The 17,038-nt window shown below is 43.8% G+C and overlaps 1 protein-coding gene across 1 annotated transcript in view; it reads right to left on the bottom strand.

Annotated features, from left to right (window-relative positions):
- ITPR2 (inositol 1,4,5-trisphosphate receptor type 2) overlaps positions 1 to 15,239 on the bottom strand; it is a 262,261-nt gene extending 247,022 nt beyond the window's left edge. Inside the window, exon 1 of the mRNA XM_075161128.1 lies at positions 15,003 to 15,239. Coding sequence (XP_075017229.1) covers positions 15,003 to 15,094 — 92 coding nt within the window. The 5' untranslated portion in view covers positions 15,095 to 15,239. The remainder of the gene's footprint in view (positions 1 to 15,002) is intronic.
- Between the last annotated feature and the right edge of the window lie 1,799 nt (positions 15,240 to 17,038).

A 17,038-nucleotide genomic window follows, 5' to 3' on the forward strand; every position in this document is an offset into this window, starting at 1 on the left:
AAGGTATTTTCAGTCCTTTTGGGCTAAAGGGATAAAATGCCTCTAGTTCTTCTATGACCTCTGCTAAATTGAGATAATAGCTGAAAAGCAGCTACTGAAAAAAACGCTTTCTTTCACCCCAGCTTGCTGGAAATCTTTATTCTTTGATCTGGACGTGAATGTGGTCTCTTCAGTCCATGCGCTTGTCACTACAAACTAGACTATTATAACACGTATCTCAACTACATACAGAAAGGAGGCACAAAGTGCAATTGACTCTGAATTCTCCTTGATTCATGATGTCTCACTCACACCCAGTCAATCCCTGGACTCCATACGTTTTCCTGTAAAAATGTGTCCAAGAGATGTTCATGTTACCAAACAGACTTGAACGAGCTTTTCCAGTCTAGTGTTTGATCTTCTGCACAGTCCACATCACCCCAAAATTTCTTTATTATAAAGAGATTTGCTTTATGTTGAAACAAAATAACTTCTGGAGTATAACTCATATTGCCATCCACTCCTCTTTTAAGTCCCTCAAAGGCAATGGGATATAGTGCCCTAATTTCCTTCAGTCTATAAAATAAGGCAGTTGAAGGTATGAGTCCATAATGATCCTTTCTACCACACCCATCAGACTGTGGGCACACTGAGATAGTGCATCTTTTATGGAAGCCTACAGTCTCAAAGACTTAGCAAAATACTCCAAATTTAAAATTTACCTTTGATCCATAGATGGCTTACTCTTGACTCTAAATCTACAAAAATCATCCAGCAAAGTCTCTTCTATTTCCAGTGTCCTTTGGTGCCTGACTTCACAAGCGTCAGGCGATTTTGTGAAATAAGTCATGACAATGACAATAACTATCAATTCTCTGGCAGAAAAAACCTAAGCGCTTCAGCAACACGCTCCATTGATGCCCCCACAAGATACTGTTGCACCGGGTCTCTCTCTCTTATCTATCTTGCAAACATCACATTTCCTGCATCATTTTCCACATCCTGCTTACACTTCACCAAATCATACTTTTTTCAAATCAGCTATGATTCTTGCAGCCCCCCCCAATTTCAGCAGTTTCAAAGCCACAATACAATTTCTGAACGAACATAACCTCCTATGTACGATCTCATTTATAAACTCCAAGCTTGCCTGACATGAGCAGAAAACCTTGATCTTGCCACTCTGAGGGGATGCTACACTTTAAGATGATTGCAAGAGCCCCAATTATCTCCCCAAATGCTCTCCTGGGAAAGCTTTTGGCTGCTCTGAAGTTCATTCCAGGAACAATACATTCTTCAGGTGGATGATTCAGGAGGTTTTGCATCTTATTCAGGAGGTTTTGCAAGTCATGAGAAGGAAAGAAAAAGTGTCCTCTTTTTCAGCAGAGTCATTGCTTGAAATAATCCTTTGATCTTCTGCCTAAGGCAATATCTGCAACTAGCCTCCAGAGTTCATTTGAGTGAGGCAACACGGTCACCCTGCTGCTCCCAGATCTGTGAACGCCTGTGAAAGCACGGCCCTATTAATTCCTACAACCAAATGGTAAGCTGTTCTCAAGATGCCTCAGCATAGTCCTGACCATGTACTTCTTCCTTAGATAAATTACGATGAAAATGTCTGAAATTTTAAGCACCAACAGGAGTTCTCCCCAAGTAGTTCAAAAATTTTATCATACTTTGCCACCTTCTAAACTCCCCTTTGTCTTCTCATACCTATGTTTCCACATGTGGATAACTGATCTACAAGATCATTTCTAAAGTCAAGTCTCTGCTGAGGCTCAAACACAAAGCAATCCAAAGCTTTCCTCATCTACGTTTTGTGGAAAAACAGATCAGGACCACAGGAAATATATTTTTGACCATCCCATTGACGCACTTTGCTGTTTGAGAGTGGCTATATTGCCTGCTCATTTCCCAAACTTGTCCGGACAGTTTTTAATTGCTGCCCATAAAAGGTTTCACTTTCACCTACAAATCATCATTCGAAGTCTTCACTAGGAAACCTCTTGGCTTTGACTCCTTCTGATGCACCCAGTTCTTTTTTCAGATGTCATTTGTATTATTGCTTTAATTCTATCTGCAAGGCTTCCAGTTCTTGTATTAGAAATCATATCAATTCTCTCTGGTCTCCTTTGAGAGACCAGGTTTTTTCTGTGATTGCTTCTTGCACCATGGCTCCACAAGAACACCAGTCACAAATTTCCATTTTGGAAGTTGGATCCATCTCATGGTACCAGGCTATAATTAGTCACAAGCAATTATGTCATTTCTGGAGACTTAAGGCCTGTTTCCATTACAAAGAAAAGTTTGAGATGGTGTCAGGTATTTTCTTGATCATTTATCCAGAAAGAATTTATAAATTCTGTTTTCCTGGACACAGGAGAAATCAAACAGCAGGAGTTTCTTTGATTACAGTTTTCAGAAAGAACAATGCTCAGTAGCACACTCTCATTTTTATTGTCCTTGGGTCAACACATGAGGTTTTCTCTGGCTATGACTGAGGTTTTTGTCCTACGTTCTCTGTACTTCTACTCACTTAGGCCTGTATAGGTTGCCCTGTCCATGCTGAATTTCTTTCTAAGAAGCTTCTTGGGTAACACGACTCAGCTTTTACTCAGGCTTTACCAAGTGTATGTGCTTTGGGTGATGACTTCTATTGCTCCAGCTAACTGGTTGCAGAAAAGAGAAAGGATTTTATCTCACGCCTCCATTACAAATGAAGAACAGTAATTATACTTAACAATGTCAGTGAGGTTCCACCCAACATATGAGCATGACAATAATGCCAGCAAGTGTAAAACTCTTTTCAGCACACTTTTTTTCTTGTAATGATAAACCTCATTCTGCATCTTTAGATATATACACTTAAAAAAATAGTTTGACACATGGAAACTTTAATAAACTAACTAGTTTTGTCACAACTGGCTTGCTCCCAGGCTTACCATGAGATAAACCAACATAAGACAATTTATGCAACTTAGCACTGAACATCTTACCAGATCAACATTTATAAAAAGAGCGCTGGCCCAGAACTTGCAGTCTTTGGTTATTTCCTACAACTTGTCAACGACCTTGTGCAAGTCGCTCCTCTGCTTGTCTCCCATCCCTTATTACAATATTTCCCTTTAAACATACTTTAGATCCATGGTTGAAAACTCAAACCAGCACTGTCCCACTCCCAGTTCTACTCACGTAAAATGATTCTATTAAGAGCAGCCTGATCACAGGAGACAGTTTAATCTGCCATAGAAAGGAAATGGACCAGATGAGACTGTCCCGCAGACCGGGAGTTTGACTCACCAGCCTAACGCACGGTATTGCTTCAAATGAGGCGTTATCCCAGAACTTTACATATAATGGTTTTACTGTATCCTAGATATTACATGGGGACGGGGGAAATACAGTAATTGGTCCTTACATTCAGTGGCAGAAAAACCTGTTCAACTACAGAAGTTAATACAGACAAGACTTACTGCTTGCCAGGTCCTGACCTCGTTTTGGTTTTGCAAGGGAAGCCATTGCTAACACAAATTGAGCATACCTCTAACCCAAATCCTGCAGCTGCCCAGGGTCCGTATCAGTGCCCTCTCTGAAGAGCCAGATGCCTGCCTCTGAATGGTTTCATGATCAAATCCTAATCTATCTTTTGCTACTCCAGAAGATCTAGCCAGGGAAGTAGAAATCTTAACTTGGATCTTCCTCAACAGGTTCTTTTAAAAAATTGCCTCGAGACATATTTGCAGTTTAAGTCTACAAATTTGCAGGTGTAGGACCTACATCTCAGACCACCTATACAGGAAATAATGTCATGAAACTTTGCCGCTATTTTGTTAATTACTTCTTCTGATTAAAAGAATATACAATATATAACAAACTGTCACCTACAGCCTGACACAAATTATTACCTCCTCACTACCAAAAAAAAAACCACGCTAAATTTTCTGTATGTTATTTTGTACTTTTACCATTTAAAGGCAAGGATTTTTTTTTCTGTATTCTAATATTCATTACAGATAACATGCTACGATGACAGCAATGATATGTAAGGAGATCTACAAAGATACCTGAACATCTTATTTGAAACTTGGACTTCCTGTATTCACTGAAATAGTCAGCTTTACTGTTCTTATAGCAACACTAAAATCCAAAATATTTATTACATCAGTTCATTACTTATGAAATCTGTTTGACAGTAAAGCTTGACTTACGAAGTTCTGTCTTCAACCTGAGAAGCATTACAGACATTGCCCTACCTGATTTTTACATCAGCAAGCCTGATGTAAAACCTCATTTTAGAACAATGAAATTCCACAAAATTCTCCACTTAACCCTTTCTTTCTCTGTAAAGAGTCAATCTCACTAGGCCCTGTTTTTCAAATCTGGAACAGGAGCGAAGTCTACAGACTGGCAGCCTCACAAGTGGCAGACGGCAAGGAGAGGACGGTGCATTTGGCTGAAATTGAGTCTCCCTTAGCAAAAGGCAATAATCTAAGTTAGAAATTGTCCAAGATATCACAGTAAGTACTACTAACAGGCAGTTAACCTTTTTCACTTGGCGCAGTTTGTTGGGTTTTTTTAAATGAAGGAATATTTTTTTTTAAACTTTCTAGGTAGCCTTAAAACTTTTATTCTTTGATTGGAAGAATGGAACTTGCTTAGTGATGCATTTGAACATTTTTCACCATTCACAACTGTACAAAGATCTGCTCTTAGTGTTTTCAAAACTGATATCCAGTCTTTCCCAATACATTACTTTTGTTTCCTCTCTTCATTTATTGTTTCTGAACAATAAAAAAAACATTATCCAGATTGAAAAGGTGACCGAGAATATTTTAGCAAAGCACACTACTGTTTCAGTTATCTGGAACAACTGGGGACCCCATCAGAAATCTAAGCCCAGCTAACTTTAAAATGAGATCAACAAGGTCATGCAAAAAGTACTGTTTCTAGTCTCAAGTACTCGCATACCGTTAGTTAGCTCCCCAGCCTGCAAAGCATGTGCTCTGATTTTAAGTTAGTGGAAGAAAATTACTACTAAACTCAGGGCGCTTCTTACACAATTACACACACACCATTTGTGACCATTCCTGTTTTCAAGCTTTTCTCCACATCCACAAGGGAGAAGCTGAGGATACCCAAAATTCATAGAGCCCCAGGAGTTGGGACTTTACAAATGATATCAGGTATTGCAAGATTCAGGACAAAACTATACTGGTCACATGCAAGTTGGCTGCGCGCTAAAGCTGCCTAGTTAAATTTTCCACATCACAGCGCTCAAGATTATACAAGTACACAAAACTTCACAGGCATGAGGATGTAGATGCACACTGGAGCCAAGCAAAATTCCCTGCACTGAACTGAAACACGTCCTGCAGGGGTGGCTGGGGATGCCTCGGTGGCTTGTGCCTGCCGCTCCTCCAGCTTTCATCCAAAGCACCCTCAGGAGGCAGGCAGATAGCTGGGTGGCTCGGAGACGCCTGTGCTTGACCTGCCTCTGCTCGGCACACAGGAACACCAGCACAAGTTTACACTGAGAAGAGGAAAAACCCTAAGAACTGGGTTGCTGTCTTTTAACTGTGGGCAGCGGGTATAAAAATTTGGGGCTTACCATGAATTTAAGCAGTTGTTTTCCCAATCCTGCGACTGCATGCTTTCAGCTGCCGCCGCGACATTGATTAACTTGTGTGTGTCAAGTGCAGGGAAAAAAAATCTGTTTGAAATTCAAACAAGGCTCTAAAAGAAAATCAAGATAAGAAGTCCAAGCATTGGATCATAAGAAGTTTCTGTATGTTGAGATTCATATGAAAAGCCTTGTTTCAGGGTTTGTTTGTTGATTTTTTTTAAATGACATTGATTTTTATCTGCCAGAGGTCAAAGAACAAAAACTTGATTACTGTTTTAATATCAATTCTTTGCACAGAAAAGAGCTATAGTAAGCTTAACTTACAGTGCCAAATTATAATAACCACACTTGAATACGCTCTTCTAGCCTTCTTCTGCCAAGTAATTTCACAAAAATTTCAACTCCATGCCTTCACTCATGTGGCAACAACAACCTAAAGGGGCATTTCAAATGAACTGGCCAAAATTTATTACATAAAAAGATTACCAAAGTACCACAATTCATTATATATAACCTTAGTTGTTACAAAAGCATTGGGCATCACATGCACTTAGCAAGTCAGCCATACATTGCAAACAACAGTACAGGACCACATCAGTAAGGACTGTTGTGCTTTTACACAAAGCATTTCGTTAGGTACCATAGGCAATCTTAAGACTGCTATTTCTTTCTGAGGAACTGACTTTGTAACTCAGACATTCTCTTGGAGAAGGTAGTATTACTATGCATTTTCCTAAACACCAAAAACTCTGGGAAAAAAATATTAAATATTCAGTTGTTTGAGACCATACTAGCCTCAGCACAGACCTCCACCATTTGAAATATCAAAGTAAACAGCAGCAGCGACAAGCTGATTTCTTCCATGTGCAGTAATTTGAAAAGAAATAAATACAGTTTGCCCGTAGCTTTCAGAGGTATTTTCTGTCAGCAGGGGACTGCAGATCTCTCAGCAACTGTCCATCTCCTTCTGTTCCTCTTCAGCCCTACTTCCCTTCTAACGCATGCTGCCTTTTAGACCACGCACATCAGTTACTGCCCCACCACGCACACCTACCTCTTTCCATGCACCCTTGCTCTGCTGATTTCTCTACCGCCTCACCCTACATTCACCAACACACCCCTCCCTCCTCTTCATCGTCCAGGGGCCAGAGAGGGAGCGCTGAAAGGACAGGGGAGACTGTTTTCCCGTTTCCTTTTCTGCAATCTATAGCAACGCCATGGTCACCCATCAGCCGGCAGAAGTAACGGCAAGGAAAATGCTGCTCAGGCGATGTGATGCACCTGTGAAGCCCACGAAGGGCTGGGGCAGCTTCAGCACAAGCAGCATCTCAAGTTGCCAAACTCCATCTAGCACTAGCGCGAAAGGACCCCCTCAAACTAGAGGCCCAGAAGGCAAGCTACGGAGCAACAGGAAGAGGGGAAAAAGCACTCAGGGACATGGTTTGCAAAGTCTGCCCAAAGTTTATAACGACAATTCACTTTGCTTGCTAAGTCAAAAGGTAAACCCGAGCAGAAGAACCAGCGCTGCAGGAGCTCTGGAAGGGGCGGCTCATTCTCAGGTACGCTGCGGGACAGTGCAGCAGCGCGCACAGGGACAGCCCCAGGCAGCCCAGCCTGGCCAACACTTCAGGGTCCTCTTTCCTTTATTATTAAGCAATAAATAAGAATTGTTTTAAAATCACATGCTTTGGACAATGCTTCATTTCTATTCAACAGCAATCAAAAAAAAATGCCAACAAATTAGCATAAGAGGTAGAGAGAGATTCAGGCACAGAAAGACAGTTGGAAAAACAGCACTAGAGCAACAAGACTCCTCCTGACACAATCTTTTGGCTACCACAGCCAAAATAGCCCCTCAAAACCTCAAGCGATGCTTAATACAAGACATGAATAACAAGTACGTTTTAAGCCTGTGTTTTCTCTGTCTTTTGCTTTCCTTATTTAACTCTGTTTCCAATTTTGCAATCAAAACCATTACCTTGCTAGAACGTAATTTCTTGGTTTAAGTTTGTTTCATATTTGAAGGGAACTGAGGTAGTAAAAACAGAAATTATTTTTACTTCTCCAGAGAGATGGAACACAAAGCAGTTGGACGACTGAAGCTTTCCTGTGCCCCCTAGGTAAGGAAGCTGGAAATCCTGCAAACTGGCATTCAGCTCCCACACAGCCGCAGGTCAGATGGGGGCCTCTTGGTGCCCAGTGCCAGCAGAGAGGAGAAGCTGCCCCTGCCAGGTAACACCCGCTGCCCTCGGCAAGAAGCAGGTACCGAGACAGCCCATGCGGCTGTAGGGGTCCGAATGAAATCCTTCCTCAACCCACGGCTGTCAAAACCTGCAAATTTCCAAAGGGGCAGAGAAGTACAAGCCCTCCATGCTGGAGGAGAAGTGGGTCCAAAGACAGTGCTGCAGCTCAGGGAGGCTCTCGACACAGAGTTGCAAGATCCATTTTTTTAAAACAGGTATAACCGATGCATTTTTGCTTATCCTGTTCTCAGTAATGCCATTTTACTTGAAACTTTCCACACACAAACATTCAGCCCCAGGCATCTATCTTGGGTCCAAAAAGTCAAGGTTTAGCATCATTATAAACAGCTGAAACCAGGACCTGCGTCAGGAAGTGTCTATACATCTACGCAGCAATGGAACTGCTGATTCAAGTAATTAGATGGAATCAGATTTACAAATAACAAATGAAGGTTTAAAAGAATCAGTCATAAGGGGTTTTATGTCCTTAATATAAATAAAATACGCATCTCCGAATAAGTGACAAAACACAACACAGACAAGAAAAAAAGTAAAATCCTGAACTCCCATTCATTTTCCTTTCTCCATTTTTTCCATAAATATCCCTAATCAAGTATAACAAAGTCATATGAACTTCAATATGGACTTCACCAGTCTCCCTTTCGTACCAGTAACAGACCTTTCAAGGCAAGCAGAAACCAGACTTTCAAGTGCGTTAAACGCACATGCAGAGGACATGGCTTTGTGCTATTGCCCAACAAGCAGGCTCACACTTCAGCCAAGCAGCAGCAGCAGCCTGCACCATTAACAACGAAGGGCAGTGGATTTCAAACACCTCGCGGTACAGTAAAACACCCGACAGAGCAAAGGTTCACGTGCCTCTGAGGAGATAATGTTCCCAGCTGGGGAAGTCAGAGATTGATCCGACTCTTTCTTCTGTGGCACTTTTAAAATATAGCATAACCTTGATTTCTAGTGAGCCTGAGAACCATGTAAAGACTGTTTAGTTAATCCCCTCATTATGTAAAAGGACGTTAAATCAGACTTAAAGTCATGCAAGTTAAAGAATCTCCCCTCTCTTTCCTGACTACTCCCCACATTAGCCATAGCCCAGCTGAGAACTACAGAAGTTGTCATAGCCACACCACTTTTCTCAATTCAAAATTCGAGTCCTCTTATTTCCACCACACAGCTTACGGGCAAACTCACTTTTACATTAAATCAATTGGTTCTTTCCCTAACGCCAATTTTCTCTCCATTTCTGTTTGATAATGAGCTCTTTGAACCAAGGATATTACATTTTAGCGTGCAGTCTCATAAATCATAATACCGTAATTAAGTCTAATCCTATGTTCTTTCACACCCAAGCTGCGCTCTGTGTGCGAGTAAAACTTCTAAAACAAACCAACCCCCTCCGGGGCTCATTACTTGCTGCATTCCCATAAGAGTGCTTTGTGGAAAGCTTTGTCTCATTGTTTATTTAAAGACTGCACTGTTGTTAAAGTATTTGAAATGAGCATCAAAATAAGTTCATTATAAATGGCAAAGCTGGAGCGGTGCCTAATTGCTAATGTGAGTGGATAATCACAGAGGATATAAGCTTTGATATATGTATTGAATTGGAAGATTTGCAAGATACAGAGTTGTATTTATATGTCTACATCTCTGCTTATGTGGCATTTATTGTAAGATCAATGAAGGTATTTAATAATGCATATAATATAGCTTACGCTTAAGAAAGTTATCACAGAAAAGAAATACACCATACAGCTGAAAGGTGTCATATAATGGCCCAAATTATGTTCCCAGGTACGTTAGCATACATTCAAAGTAGCTGCAGAATTCAGACCAGTGCCTTTGCATTAGGAAGACAACCAAGAGAACGTATTTCTGAAAATGCTAATCCTGCACAGTATATAAAAAAAAAATTAAGAAACACACGATCAAAACTGTCAAATCTCATTGGTACTGTCAGTCTGGAGGATAAAGTACCTAGGTAATAAAACATACACATGCTTTTGCCTACAGGAAAGCTGAAATTCATCTTCCATTCCCTCTTCTAGGTATTATGTGATTCTATATGCAGCAGAATTAAATTATGCGTAATTCTAGTTATGCCACTCTCACTTTCTTCAGGCTTTTTATTCTTTCCTGACTAATTATGTTTTGTCAGCTGGCACAAGAAAGAAAAATGTGCTATTAATTAAAGGGCGTATACTCCGTTCCTTAACCATAGCTTACATTTTCAGACAGTAGAAGAGAAGGGTAAAAAAAATAAGTGCACTGATGAAAATAATACATTGGTGCATTGTAAGCATCATCAGTCACTACATCTTTTCTCTTAGCATCATTCCTAAGGCCACCAAGATGGCACATTTTAGCCTTCGTTGTATTTGGAATATTTTGATTTATACTGTTCCATAAGCACTTTCTACTTAATCTTGTCTCTTCACAAAGTATGACTGACTCAATTTGTGTGTGCAGTCCAACTTCAAAAAGACAACTAATGCACAAAAGCCCCGTGAAGGAGCCTGAATAAAACTGTAATACTCATTTCAAATAAGAAAGTTCCGGCAAGCGTTTCCACAACTTAAGAGAAGTCGTTCAAGAAAAATCAACATTAAACTCAAGAAAACGAGTCCGAATACTCTACAACACACTTTTTGCTGCTAATTAGAAGTAAGTCTCAGCACCCCTCGTCATCTATGGCCATATATTACCTAGCAGGCAGCTCCTGCTGCATGCTCCATTAATTATGTTCCATGAGGTTTCTCACTGCTATGGCACAAAAGCGCGTTTATGGAGGTGAGACAGGAATGCAGCTACTGATGGTGACTAACAGGCCCATCGTCAAACTTTCCAACAGCTGATGCTGGCCGTTGTTGTTACTTACTTTTTTTCCGCCTCTCCAATCGAGAATACTTTTTTCCCCTCATTGTACCAAGAGGTGATTAATAGCAGCTCTAATTCCCAGCATGCATCATTGCCAACATTTACAGCCAAAATATTGGGGAAGGCAGTCTCCAGGTTCAGACACTGGTCTAGGACAACTTAAGATACCTGGATTCATTGCCTAGCTCTGCCATGTTCCTCCTGTGGGTCATAAAGCCTCCAACTGTGCAGAAGCTAAAATACACTAAAAGCTCAAAAAATGGGGAAAAAAACCACATTATTAGCACAGTTCAATAACCCACTACCAAACATATTCTGAAATGGCAGAAAGCTACCCATGGATGTAAATTCCTTTTCCCAAATAAATTCTTTTCTTTACTAAATTGCAAGACTATCAGTTTATACATTCAAAAGCATTCTCCTTTTTAAAAAGGAAGGGCTGGGGAGCTCAGGGAGCCTTAATATTGGAAAAGCCAGATTACACATCATCAGCACCTCAGAGCAGCATCCAAACCCAGAATAAGCCCAAAGCCAAGCAGAAAAAAAGAGCAGGGGATCGCTTGGACTCTCAGTACCTCAAGTACCCAAAGACCTGCAGTAGTCAACAGAGAATGCTGAGCCCGAAAACCCCCTCCGGTACCATTACCCAGGAGTGCCCCTCTCCACTTGGGATCTACAGCCTGGAACATCCTCCTGGAGACAGGTGATTATACCTCTTCCAAAAACTGAGCACAACCGCTCCCTTTTAAAATATGGATACAGGAGGAAGAATTCGGGGCGGCGCTGCCTGACTTCCCTGCCCCTGCCCCCATCCCACGCTACAGCGCTAAGCCCAGATGCGGAAGAGCGGTTCAGTTTCCTCTTCTGACTGAGAGGGATCAAATCTGAAAGCAGAGCCCTCACGCTCACATCCAGCAGCTGTTTATAGTAAAGAAACAGCTCAGAGACAAAGACAGGAGCACAGGTTTCTTCCAGCTCAAAGAAGTGCCCCAACCTTCTGGGTCCCATTTACAGAATCTCGTTGTTCCAGCGATTCTCAAACCCTTTTTGTAGAGGGAGGTGTGGAAAGGCACTCCTGCCTCCACCTAGCACCCCTCAGAACGCTCACCTGGACACAGGGCCAAGAGGCACGGATCCCCCGTCTCCTAAACAAGGGGGTTAGGACCTCCTAAACTGCACGAGAGGAAGACTTCCACACTCAGGTTACAGTAGATATTAACCTCACCCTACACTTGATCTGAATAGCTCAGCCGCATCTTTCTCTCGGCTTTAAGTTTTCTGAGGAAACTCAGCACGTGAAAATTTCTGCACTAGCAAGTGAACAAAAAATATTCCAAAACGCTTGAAACAGCCTTTGCTTGGAAGTCTCGCTCAAAACTAATCTGTTGAGCTGGTTCAGCTCTTCAAGGAGTAAGGTCCGCTTGATGTGACAGATCTCCCCCACTTGGAGAAGTGCTGTGCACTTTTTTATCCTATTTATAGAATGTCCTCACTCGCACTTTGTTTAAGAAACAATTAGCTTTTGGCAGCTTAAAATAAACAGGACTCTTTCCCTGCTGCAGAGTCACTAGACCTGAGCTGGATTTCAAGTTCTTGCAACCGCATGAGACTACCTGATGGACTCAACAGTGTAAGCAACAAGTGAGTTTGCCCAGCACCTTTCAAAACAGCACCCTGAGCAATACAGGCAAGAGCAATAAAACAAGGACCCGCATCAGTCAAATGAAGCAAGCAAGCAATCATTCCCGCTCCTACCCCACTTTGTCCTCACCAAGAAGAGGCACCTCTGGAAGATGAGGCCACCTCTTTTCAGATGGTTGCGAACAGAGGACCTGCAGGAATGCAGGAGATGCAGGAGTTTAGCAATGGTTGCACACCAAACGTGCAACTGGGCAAACGTCTTCCCTGAACATACAGTTGTTTTTTCTGCCTCTTGTGTTGCTGCAACCAGTCCAAAGGCAGTAATTGCAATAGCTGGCACAGACAACATGACTTGGCATCACAACTTTAAATTTCAGTCCAAGCTCTCATACCACCAGCAGAGGGGTCAGCATTCCCATTTAGCAGATATTGGAGTTTTCCACTGGTGACTTCACACTTCCTTCAAGGCCTTCAGCTCCTCAATTCCAGCCTCCTGGCTCTGCGGCTACCTCTACCATGCCTGGGAGCAGGGCACAAAAAAAGCTGTATTGAATAGCTGACAGAGCTACATCAGCATTCTTGAATTCCTGGCGTGCCGCTGAAGGAGAGACGCACACAGGAGTCCTGTCTCATCCCAGGTAGTTTTCTTGAGCTGGGTTAGCTACCTAAAAGAGGGCCTGGATGGTCTCTTAGTTAGGGTGTTGGCTTGAGTTCAATTATTTCTTCTGGTAAAGAGCTCCCATGTGCCTTAGGCAAGCTTTGATCTTGGCTTCCCGTCCATAAAACTGGGGGTAAATATCCTGCCCTAACTCCAAGGGATGAGGGGAGGATCAGCAGTCTGAAGACTGCGACCCGGGAACGCCAACACGTATTCAAGTGAGACGCAGTGGTACAAGCACCAGTCGCAGCAGAAACATCTATGACTGCAGACAAGCAGGCGTTCTCAGAAATGAGGAACATTTCTCAACATAATGAAAAGTAAAAGTACAGCAAATTTAGCTTCCCCCAGATAACAGAACACAGCAATGAGACAGAACAACAAAACCAATCAACTCAACAACAAATTATGCCAACAAAAAAGAAATGCTGGTGTTACAAGAATAAGAAACAATATCCAGTGATTAACAGTTGCAGAAAGCAGTCGTCTTCAGACAGGATTTAAAATTACAAGAGTCAGCGAAAAAAAAGGAGATGTGAGACAAAAGAGAGAATCACAGATAGAGAAGGCACAAAATTAACAAATAGAGTAACAAACCATGGAAAAACACTTGTCAACAGATGAAATGAGTGAACAGCAAGGATAGGAAGTAATAATAAGATAAAAAATATAAAGGACCTTGAACACCAGCTCTTTTCCAGTAACAGTACCACACCAAGTAACTTAGACATTCATTGTTTGCATTTTAATACTGCCCTTACTTCACCCTACAGCCCCCCATTGAAGAGAGCTCAGGGCATAGGGAGCCTAATACAACATACGAGAGTGATACCCAGGCACACGTTAATTAGCAGCGGATCAGCCTTAGCAAGTTTAACTGTTGTTCTGAAAGTACCGCTAACGTTTAAGCAGCAAACGACACTGGTATTTAACTAGAGTTTGAGCTGCCTTGTCGACTGGATCGCTACAATTCATGCAGTGCAGGAGATGTTTCCATTGACAAAGGCTTAAGGACATGCTCACTTTGGACATGCCACAAAGTCACTGAAACTACTGCAGCTTTCCTGCGAACATCAGAGGGAACCACTGCACCCTCGGGACATGTCACTCCAACCAAACTATGTGATGGTTTAAAGAAAGATATCAATGTATTCCTATCATCATTCACCGTGGTTTTCTGTCCCGGATTCCAAAAAGGTGATTTAAAGTGGTCAAGGTTAATAAAAACCTCAAGCAAGCAGGAGTAGTTCAGTGAAGTAGCCACAGCTAAGCTACATCTTTTCACCCCGCAAAGAGAAAGAAGAGCTCATGGAAAAAGCACCCCCATGAAATTAAGTATCTGATTATAAATACCTGATCATTAACAACCGCAGACAAGACTTCAGGCAAACACAAACCAGAAGTAAAGGGATGCACGTTTAACTAGCTGATTATGATGATGAGCAAGAAAGCAAAGTTTTTGTCCTTCACGTCTTTGTCAAAAATTCTCAGATGTGCAATAAAATAAAGACACCCCCACCCCTCCCCCCCAAAAAAAAGAAAAATTTAGCTACGATTAATGACTACGTTAACGCGTTTGGGTACGGCACAGGGTTACTGCTCCAGAGCGGGTTCTGGCAAACGCCGGGTATTCCGGTTTGGGCTGGCCCGGCGGTGCAGCCCCGGCAGGAGCCGAGCGGGGAGCGAGGAGCGCGGCCAGCCCCACACGGAGCCGCCGCCGGGCACCGCCGCCTGCCCGGGCCCCGCTGCCCCGGGCCTGTGCGAGAAGGTCTCTCATCCTTCCCCATCTCCCCCGCTCACCACTTCCTACTTTCCCCGCTCCGCCGCCGAGGTCGCGGCGGCAGCGCGCGCTGCCGGCCGCTTCCTGTGCTGCAGCCGGCGCTGCCCGCGGGTCGCCACCCCGCAGCGGGCACGGCCCGGCCGCCGCCGGCCCCCCGCACACACCCGCCCTCGGCCCCTCACTCACCCCAGCGTGCTGATGAACCCGTTGACAGAGCCCTCCGCGTACAGGGACACGATGTCCCCGATGTACAGAAAGCTGGACATTTTCTCAGACATTTTGGCTCATTTTTAGTTGGATTTCGCACTCCTCCCCTTCAAAAAAAATAAAATAAAATAAAATAAAACAAAATAAAACCGATCCGGGGGGAGGCCGAAGAGACGAGGCGCAGGGGCGAGGGCGAGCCGGGCGCCCAGCGCGGCCCCTGCGTCGCTGCGCGGCGGCGGGCGCGGGCTGACAGGAGCGCGGCGCCGCTGCCCTCCGCGGACCGCCACGGCTCGGCCCGGCCTCCTGCGCCGGCGCTCGCCTCCGCCTCCCGGGACCGCCCCGCCCCGCCGCAGCCGCTGCCAGCCCCGGCCAAGGGGGTCGTAACCCCCGAAGCGGGGCCGTGACTTGGGCTGCGGGTCAGGCCGCCTTGGTCACCCGCCAGCCGGGTGAGGTGCCCCAGAGACCCCCCCATAACGCCTAAGTAATCCACCGCGGTGCGGGGATAACCTGCCGCCCTCGGGCGCGGGGTTGGAGACGCCTGCTTGGGGCCGCAGCCCGAGGGAGGCAGCGGGACAGGGGCGCGGGGCGGGGAGGCCGAAGCGGTGGGTGGGATGGCGTCCCTCTGCCAAGAGGTCACGGTCGCGCTGTGCTTGGCTTAATCACCAGCCCGTGTCACCCTCTGTTCTATGGCTTACAAACTTTAAGAACCACAAATCCTTTATTTTTTTTTTTAAATCGGAAGCTAACCTTGCTGCAATCCCCTGCAGGAATTCCTACAGCACACATTTCCATAAGAAAATTGCCACCAATGTAACAAAACCACCCTCAAAACTAGAGAGCACTCTGGAAGACTTTTCTGCTGAGGAAAGAGGGGACACGGCAGCCTCCCCGCGCTCCCGCCAGCACACTGGAAGAGGGCCCTGCAGCCACGGAGACACGACCGAGGGCTGGCGAGCCGCCTCGGTGGCCGAAGGGGCTCACATGGGGCTGCGCAAATCCACGCTGCTCCAGTTCGCTGCCCAGGACCAAGCACCAGCCCACGAAACCACACGTCCGTCGGTGGATGGAAGTGTTAAGTTCAACGGAAAGGCGATTGCCAGCGTGGGATTCATATTCTTAAAAACACTGTGCATTTTTTAAACAAAAATGTAATTTCCACCAACAGTTTTAAGAATCAAAGTACTTCTACTTTTCCTGATTTTTCAGCTATAATTTACATCCCTGAGACAACTCTCCTAATTACAGGCAAACTCAGCAGTACTACTGGTTACCCAGTGTATTTTTCCACCAGATTGTTTGGATTCATAAAAAGAAAAAAAAAAGAAAGAAACAACTCACCCAAGTCTAACAGCCTGATCAAATACTAACTCTCAAACGATAAGAATATAAATCTGGTTGCAGGAATGTGCAGACTGCTGCAAGTGAGTGATAAACTGAGGGTTTCACGCTTGCATTTAATTTCTTACATGTACAGCTTCCAGCCTTATCTCACTACTTCTGAGCATAAATTCTTGACATCAGAAATGCTGAGTCTTCAAAGTAAAAAAAAGTTTTACCATCCAGATATACAGAAAAAACTGTTATGCCATTCTAGAGTTCCGCCTTTTGCTCTTTTACGGTGAATATTTTGGATTTGTATCTTTTTTGTGCCCACCAGGATACAAAGACACCACCAAAGATCTGCACTTGCATTCTGCTTATGTATACATACATACTCAGCCCCTAGATCTGACACTTTACCAAATTCTTTCAAATTCAGTCTCCTGGAGTAACCACAATTGTTAAAACATTTCTGGAAAAGAAATACGAAGAGAACGAGTGTCAGAGCCCTTCTTCTGGAACCAGCCCCTGCACAGGAAGACCGAAGACGAGGTGTTTCAAACTGCCCAAAACCACATATTAAATCCCAAAGTTGGACTAAATTAAAACATACCAGAATTAGAAACTGAAAGTCAGAGCAGCACAAGGCACTGAAGGGGGAGAGAAGCTCAGGCTCCCTGCCCACATGCCGACTA

Source organism: Calonectris borealis, chromosome 1 (assembly GCF_964195595.1).
Source record: "Calonectris borealis chromosome 1, bCalBor7.hap1.2, whole genome shotgun sequence".
NCBI lineage: Eukaryota > Metazoa > Chordata > Aves > Procellariiformes > Procellariidae > Calonectris > Calonectris borealis.